General features: G+C 37.4%; 3 protein-coding genes across 3 annotated transcripts in view; all 3 read right to left on the bottom strand.

Moving 5' to 3' along the window:
* cenpi (centromere protein I) overlaps positions 1 to 1,716 on the bottom strand; it is a gene marked incomplete in the record, with an annotated part of 15,964 nt that extends 14,248 nt beyond the window's left edge. Inside the window, 1 exon segment of the mRNA XM_014004525.1 lies at positions 1,450 to 1,716. Within this exon segment, the coding sequence (XP_013859979.1) occupies positions 1,450 to 1,612 (163 nt within the window).
* A 263-nt stretch (positions 1,717 to 1,979) lies between these two features.
* Positions 1,980 to 4,252, bottom strand: tmem35 (transmembrane protein 35). Its single transcript, XM_014004477.1, has 2 exons — positions 3,992 to 4,252; positions 1,980 to 3,377 (listed from the first exon to the last, which is right to left on the bottom strand). Exons 1-2 carry the CDS (start codon positions 4,109 to 4,111, stop codon positions 3,012 to 3,014), a joined length of 486 nt encoding a protein of 161 aa, XP_013859931.1. The 5' UTR covers positions 4,112 to 4,252; the 3' UTR covers positions 1,980 to 3,011.
* A 1,958-nt stretch (positions 4,253 to 6,210) lies between these two features.
* The window catches only part of arl13a (ADP-ribosylation factor-like 13A), a 6,007-nt gene continuing 4,426 nt past the window's right edge, over positions 6,211 to 7,791 (bottom strand). The window contains exons 8-10 of the mRNA XM_014004466.1: positions 6,859 to 7,129; positions 6,659 to 6,775; positions 6,211 to 6,580 (exon numbers count right to left, since the gene is read on the bottom strand). Of these exons, the coding sequence (XP_013859920.1) occupies positions 6,516 to 6,580; positions 6,659 to 6,775; positions 6,859 to 7,129 (453 nt within the window). The 3' untranslated portion in view covers positions 6,211 to 6,515. The remainder of the gene's footprint in view (positions 6,581 to 6,658; positions 6,776 to 6,858; positions 7,130 to 7,791) is intronic.

Below are 7,791 nucleotides of genomic sequence, written 5' to 3'. Positions count from 1 at the left end.
CTTTGGGGTGAACCAGCCTTTGACGTAATGTGTTTTGGGGTTTGAAAACTACTGGGACATCATGTTTAGAAAATAAACGTCTCAGTCAAACTTAGACGAAACGTTTCATTAGAGAAGAACCCGTCCAGAATACCTATACAATTTTTTTCTTTTTGATTTTTTACCTGGATTACTGAGATGCATCAGGACAATCTTCTCTGCAGTTTACACTCTTCTAAAGGCCAGCGGTCACTCTTTCAGGGATGAAGACGTTCCCTTCCTTTATAGGAACGCTGGTTTGAGAGGGGCCATCTTCATGAAGAGAAACTACCTGTCGTTAAACAGGAGAGGAGGTCTCTGTGTCCAAYTGTCCCCTTCTTACAATGCTGTTATTSTGAGTATGACTCAGCCCTCTGTGAACAATAAGCAGCCATCGGGGCACTAAAGATTGGTAGGTAGGCTGATGATCCTTCCTTTTGCATGCGAACACCAACACCTTCCAMAATGAAGGTGCTGCTTATAAGGCTGAGTTTACCTGCAGCTCCTCAGACTGGAGAAGTCTTTTGGATAAAATGCAAAACGTTTCAATAAGGAAGGTCCCATCTAGAACACAACTCAACCTTGTTAGCTTGAATCCATCAGGACTTCTTGTATTGTTTGATTTTAACTGAACTGTAAAGCACTTTGTCCAAAATTGTTTTTAAATGTGCTGCATAGATAAAATTAWCATTGAGCAAAAAACATGTTCATGTAAACTTCAAAAAATGAGAAAATGCAAYTGGGATATTTTGTGAAAATTGTGTMTTTTAATTACCGATCTCACACAWAAGSTTTTTCATTTGAGCTTCTTGTGTGAACACTGATCTTAACCATACTCTGGTTTAACTGGACAAATTTATTGTAGTTACAGAAAAAAATTCATCTGCCCCCTAAGATTGCAACAAATCTGATTCTGTTCACATTTTCAGTCACTTTCTACTCAGTTTGATTCCTGGTTTTGCGGTTTTGACCAGTGATGTCGAATCCTGGTTCTCTCCTACATGTTTTATTTCTTTTCCTGCTCCAACACACATGATTCAGCAACTAAATTAGCTCTTCAAGTTCTGCAGAACCCTGTTAATCACTTATTTATGTGTTTGAAGCAGAAAAAAATGCTCTGCAAAGCTTTATAATATATATATTTTCTCTAAAAACTTTAAAATCGTGCATCTTTGCTACAAATATCAAATTATTATTCGTGGGCTGGAGTCGCCAGTGGTGTTTCAGGACCAAAACAACAGCAGGGCCTGTTGTGAAGCCTGAGGTCCTCCAGCTCTTTTTCTGGACWACACAACACTTTTGACAGTTTTACTTCACTTTTATATTCTTGTCTGTCCCCCAGCCCTCTTTGTTTGCCTGTAAAAAGTACTCAAAAGTTATTAAGCCACCTGGACCAGGAGTTGGTTGGTTTATGTCCCCRGCCGATCTTACCGACAGAGAAGTACTTCAGGGCCAGAACAAACGGATCCTCCGCCTCGTTCTTCCTCCTCTCTTTCTCTGCGACCCTCAGGCTTCGACTGCTGCTCCGGCTGGACAGGGACTGGTCGTCAAGAGCCGACCGGTCCGAATCCGACGAGTTTAGCGATTCTGCCATTTCTGCATGGCTAAAACACGAGCTAAAAACCTCAAAGTACGGTGCCGAGCCCTGCCTTCTTCCATTCAAACAAAACTCAAATCTTCCGCGCGACCGTTTGGCCTGCGCATGCGCATTAGCGCGTTTCCGCTCAAGTTGCTTCCAGGGAATTGTAGTTTTTCCGGTCATCTGTTGACGTTCGCGCTAACACACCAGTTTACAGCAGGAAATCAAGTAATAACCTATTAATATTTTCATTAATATATTGTATTATTCATATTTTACGTATTCAATAAAGAGAACATTAATAAATAAKCTAAGAGAGTAAACAAATGCACAAAATCATCACTAAGTTCTAAAATGACAAACATAGTAGACACAGAACAAATTTTCTATTTAAATTTAGGTGGTGACTTTATTACATTATTGTAATAGCCAGATTTTTTTTTCCCCTCACATTTCAATAGTTATGTTTTTTTTACAYAATTCTCAGAGCTTAGGTTAACATTTTCAAAAATCTAATTTAAAAGTTTTATAGAACCCAGAACGTGTTAAGTCAATCCAGCATTTAATTTTAAGTACACCATTTACAGAAATCTTGATGGCCTTTTCAAACGCAGTAGAAATGCTATTGAAATGTTTAGAGATGAAAAATAAAACCCATTAAGTTTAGGACTTCAGCTGTGCATTACAACGGATAAAACACAGATTCTAACTGACAGAGATGTTTGTTTTGGTTCAGTCCAGTACAAGTTCACGGCAAACAACCGAGGCAACCACTGCCAATTTTTCCACCATAACATTTTAACTATGATGAAAGAAGTTTGAATAATCAGCTTATTTTGGAACAAATGTAAACATACAGAAATATCAGTTGATTTGTGTWTTTCATTGTAACATGATTCTTCTTTTAAGACAAACTGAAGTAGAGTTGGTACAAAGGTCTTTCTATAATGTAATTTTGGTTTATCTTCTGTACTTTTGATCACGTTAAACATGCTTGAAGTTTATTAATKAATTGTTTCTCCTACCCACACATACAATATAAAAAAGAAATTAGAAAAAAACAAGCGGCAAAGACTCAACATTCTCAAATCAACTCATGAAATTTATACTTAAGTGAAACAAAAAATAAACATTCATACAGTGTGGGACTTAAATAAATAAGAAACTGCATTAACTGTGTGCGACGATGAGCTGAGATCAACAGATTTTCCACATGATTGTCCACAGATATGTAGAGGACGTACAGGACTTCTTATTTTCACAGTAAAAGTGCAGAGGAAGAAGTGAAAGTAATCAGTCAACCAGCTGGACAGAACATGAGATGTACAAATTATTACTCGGAGTGAATGTTTCCCTTAAGATTTACRGTCCGTAGAAGTGCACCAGGTTCTCCTTGTACTGCTGACAGGCCATCTTAAGACTGCTTGACTTTGTTCCTTTCCTGGTCGTTGATGTGCTGCTCCTCTCTGCTGTCCTCGCGCTCTGGCCGGTCGTCGCTCTGGCGGGCGATGAGCAGCCGGCAGGTGAGCAGGATGCCGAAAACCAGAGCGTGGGCGTAGCGCTTGAGCGGGTCTCCAACCAGCTGGTGGAAGAACAGGACGGCCAGCATGACCAGCAGCAGCAGGAAGTTGGCCACGTCCTTGGGCCGGCCCGGCACCAGGGTCAGGACCACTCCACAGCCCACTTCCAGGGAGCCGATGATCTTGCGGAGCAGCACCGAGCTGATCCCGATCTTCTTCAGACCTGGCARTGCCTTGGCGTAGCTCTTGTAGGCTCTTTTCTGAAATAAAAACACACAGGATATCATTTTTGACACAAAAAAGCAGCCTAATATTTAACTTATTCCTTTCTAAACCTTGCAATGATAACATTATAATATGATCTGATACTATAAGTTTATATTTGACATTATAAGAGTCTATCCCATCCTTCAGGCTTCATACAGGATGTTTTAAGCTGCAGCTTCTGCAGGTGCATTTCRGAAATTGCTCGAATGCGCCGCCATCGATCCTCAGCTGAGAGTTCATTTTAAAAAATCAACTACGACACATTTAATAAGATGTAATGAGCATGTTATGACTTTAATCTCACTGAGTTTCTTCTGCGCAAATGTTAGGATACATTTATCATCACTGTGTCAGTACTAGCTAGCATCCCCGCGTGAAAGAATCTTTTTATTAGCTTCATCCTAAAACACCGACCTTGAGTGTGAGCAAAGCTAAAGAAAACATATTTATAATTCAACCTCAGGGGGTTCTTCTACAGTCCCTAACAATGCTTCATTTTCCTTTTCTTTAACTATTTAGGTCAGCGTGTCCACAGCCCAGAACAATGGCCTTTWTTTACCCGCAACTGATGCGGAGACTTGGCGGCTGAAGCTGCAGCGCYACTCACCATTTCACTGTAGGCGTCTTTGCTGAGCCGCGGGGTGAGCTTGATGGTCCCCATGAAGACGAAGAATAAACCCAGAGCGAAGGATAGGGCCACTATGGTTATTGTCCTCGGTGAGGCCATCTTTCGGCACCGCACATGCAGCTGTAGGCGGTTCCCCCCACTCGACTGAATGAGAAAGTCTGCCCGGCCTGCTTCACCGTCAGGATGCGCCACCAGGGGGGTGGGCTGATGGGAGAACCGGAAAAAATGGCGGCGGAAGAGTTCGGGCTCATCGCAGCATCGTTTCTCTCCTCTCCGCTGCTTTTACGACTTTGCACTTTTAGTCACCATTAATTTATAACACATACGTCTAAAATGCTAATGACCTTCTGTCAAATTAAACTATACTGTCTCAAATTGTTTTTTTAAGTTTAAAAAGTTGATCATTTAATTTTTGACTGATTTTTTAACATGAAATATAAACAATTAAAACCATGTTTTTCATCATGTGTTGAACAAAGAAATGTATGGAAGCCCATTTCCGCCACCCTGATAAAAAAAATAAAACGTATCTCATAATTATGACTTAGCTGTAGTTATTATGAGATACTATCTCATAATTATGAGATACTAAGTCATAATTATGACATAGTATCTCATAATCTCATAATTATGACATAGTATCTCATAATTTTGACATAGTATCTCATAATCTCATAATTTTGACATAGTATCTCATAATCTCATAATTTTGACATAGTATCTCATAATCTCATAATTATGACATAGTATCTCATAATCTCATAATTATGACATAGTATCTCATAAGATACTATCATGAGATAATATCTCATAAGATACTATCATGAGATAGTATCTCATAAGATACTATCATGAGATAGTATCTCATAAGATACTATCATGAGATAGTATCTCATAAGATACTATCGTGAGATAGTATCTCATAAGATACTATCGTGAGATAGTATCTTATGAGATACTATCTCATGATAGTATCTTATGAGATACTATCATGAGATAGTATCTCATAAGATACTATCTCATAATTATGACTTAGCTATCTCATAATTAGTATCTCATAATTATGAGATACTAAGTTATAATTATGAGATAGCATCTTATGAGATACTATCTCATGATAGCATCTTATGAGATACTATCTCATGATAGCATCTTATGAGATACTATCTCATAATTATGAGATAGCTAAACCATAATTATGAGATACAAGTTTTATTTATTTTTTATCAGTGTGGCGGAAATGGGCTCCCATTCAAATGAAATATGCTTTTGTTAAAGTCACTAATGTTTGCTAAGCTACTGTTTGTTTATTAAATTGAATAAAACTTAAGGTAACAACATTTCAAACACAAAAATATAATTTCCTGCAATATGTAATAAATGAGAATGGCTGGATGGCTGCTGCAAATTGCTGATGAAGCTAAAAAAAAGGCTGAATACTGTTTAAAAGCTAAAAAAAATACATGCTAGCTAAAGCATRAAGTAAAGCTAAAATGTTAAAAAAGCAACCATAAAGTACCAAAACACTAGCTAAAAGTAGCAAATTAATACCTTAAAGCTAAAAGTAACAAAAAGGAATCTAAAAGGAGGACAACGCTAAAAATACAAGAAGCAAAACTGTAGCTAAAGGCTAACTAAAGGTTCAAGAATCAAAACACAAGCTAAAACATTAAACAAGCACATTTTTAGCTAAGTAGCAAAACACTAGCTTAAAAAATAGCAATTTGATAGCTAAAATTTGAAAAACTCAAGCTAAAAGAAGCACAACACTAGCTAAATTTTAATGCAAACATTTTTTTTTAAAACAGGTCATTAAAATATTGATAAATGTAGCACGACAAGTTATAAGAAGCAAAAATAAATGAATGCCAAAACAAAGAAAATAGCTAAAGTTAAAAGTAACAAGCTAAAAGAAGCAAAACACTTGCTTGAAACTGAAGGGAGCAAAAGATTAGCTAAAAGCTAATGTAATAGCAAAACTATCGTGTTTTTATTACTATTTAAAAAATAAAAAACCAGTGACAGATATTTAAAAGAAAATCTTCAGGATGGATCATGTTCTCTTTTCTCACCAAGGATCCTCAGAAAGAAGGAACGTGGTCGGCTCCCACAACTGAGACGTTAGCAGAAGTTAGCTTTCAGCACTAATAAAACTTTATTCTTTGCAGCTGATGGAATAAAGATGTGCTGAGCAAATGTTGAGACAATGTATTTATTAGGAAATCACAAACACTTTTTTTAAATGTGTCAAACTTTTCTAATCATACAAAATACATTTAAAAAATAAACATCACACATTCAAAACAGGTTTTTATATACTTTTCTTTTCTTTTCCTTATAAACAAACTAATGATTTGGCCAAGAGATATATGTTGTTTTATAATCTTATTATTGATTTTAAATAAATGGTCCCTTCACAGCACACTCTGGCTCAGGAAGCGGGTGGTGAGTTGATCTAACAGCAGTTTTTTCAGCTAATGATGCTTCAGTCAGATGGTAGGACTCAACCAGGTCTCTGTCCCTGGTCCTGACGCTCCTTCAGAGCCAGAATTGCTTTTCGGTAGAGATCTGCCAGGACAGAGGGTCATCCGTTTAAATTAAAGCTGTGATTTGATCGTTGTGTGTTTTAGGGAGGACTGAACTCACCAAAGGTGGAGGAAAGGTCCACGGGTTGAGAATAAGCTACAGGTGTTCCCTCTGTGTTGATTTTGTTTTTTCTTTTCACTTTACCAATTTTTTTCTTCTTCCTCTTTTTACCTTCAGCTAGAAACAAGATGAAATAAGATGAAACACTTCTGTGAAGTTATGAAACAGTGAACAAGTAACGCAGCTTTATAAATGCCAACCTTTCAGCAGCGTCTCGTCGTTCTCCAGTGTTTCGGCTACTTCCAGCTTCTCTTCTTTCACTTGGGTTTTGCGTTTCAGTTTGGCTTTCTTTGGAGGGATCAGAGCRCTGCTGGCTTTGTTTCTGTGGACAGAGTTCTCCTGCTCGCCTTCGTTTCCTTCACCCTCCTCTTCCTCTTCCTGTTCATCATGAGCCTCTTCATCTTCTTCACACTTGTTGACCTGAACTGACTTCTTCTTCTTTGTCTTCAGCTTCTTTTTCAGGGTGCTCTCCTGGGAATTAAAAAAAAAAACACATGGTTGCATGTTGATGTTCATACATTGCCACAGATGACTTTACTGTAAACAAAATACAGTAAAAAAGTGTAGCTAAAGGTAACAAAACACTAAATCAGCAAATGGCTAACTAGCAAAAAGGCAGGCCTGATAAGACATACAGATGCGGTTCAACATTCATATATGGTTTTCATGTTTTTTATTTTATTATCTGTAAAGAACCTGCATGTTTGAGGCTATTTTAGCCACTCAAATATCAAAATGTTCAGYTCATTCAGGAGGTTTGACTCCTTTTTGGCCCTGGTTTTGGACTTTGAGTTTTTAACTACTTTTCTAATACCTTTAGCTTTTGCTATTTTTGGCTTTCCGTAACTTTTACCAATCTGCTGTTGCTAAATTTAGCATTTTGGTAGGCTACTTTTGACTAAAAAATTAAGTCACATTTTGCTGGGTTTAGCTTGAATTTATTACTTAAGATAGGAAATTGCTACTTTTACGTTTTCTTTTAGCTAGCTTTTTGTTACTTTAGGCTTAGTATTGTTACTTAATGTCCTGATGCATCTCAGCAATCCAAGTAAAAAATCAAAAGGAAAAAAATTGTATAGGTCTTCTGGACGGGTTCTTCTCTAATGAAACGTTTCGTCTCTCCTCCAAGAGAC

Source organism: Austrofundulus limnaeus, unplaced genomic scaffold (assembly GCF_001266775.1).
Source record: "Austrofundulus limnaeus strain Quisiro unplaced genomic scaffold, Austrofundulus_limnaeus-1.0 Scaffold1, whole genome shotgun sequence".
NCBI lineage: Eukaryota > Metazoa > Chordata > Actinopteri > Cyprinodontiformes > Rivulidae > Austrofundulus > Austrofundulus limnaeus.
This window is presented reverse-complemented; position numbering and strand designations above follow the sequence as displayed.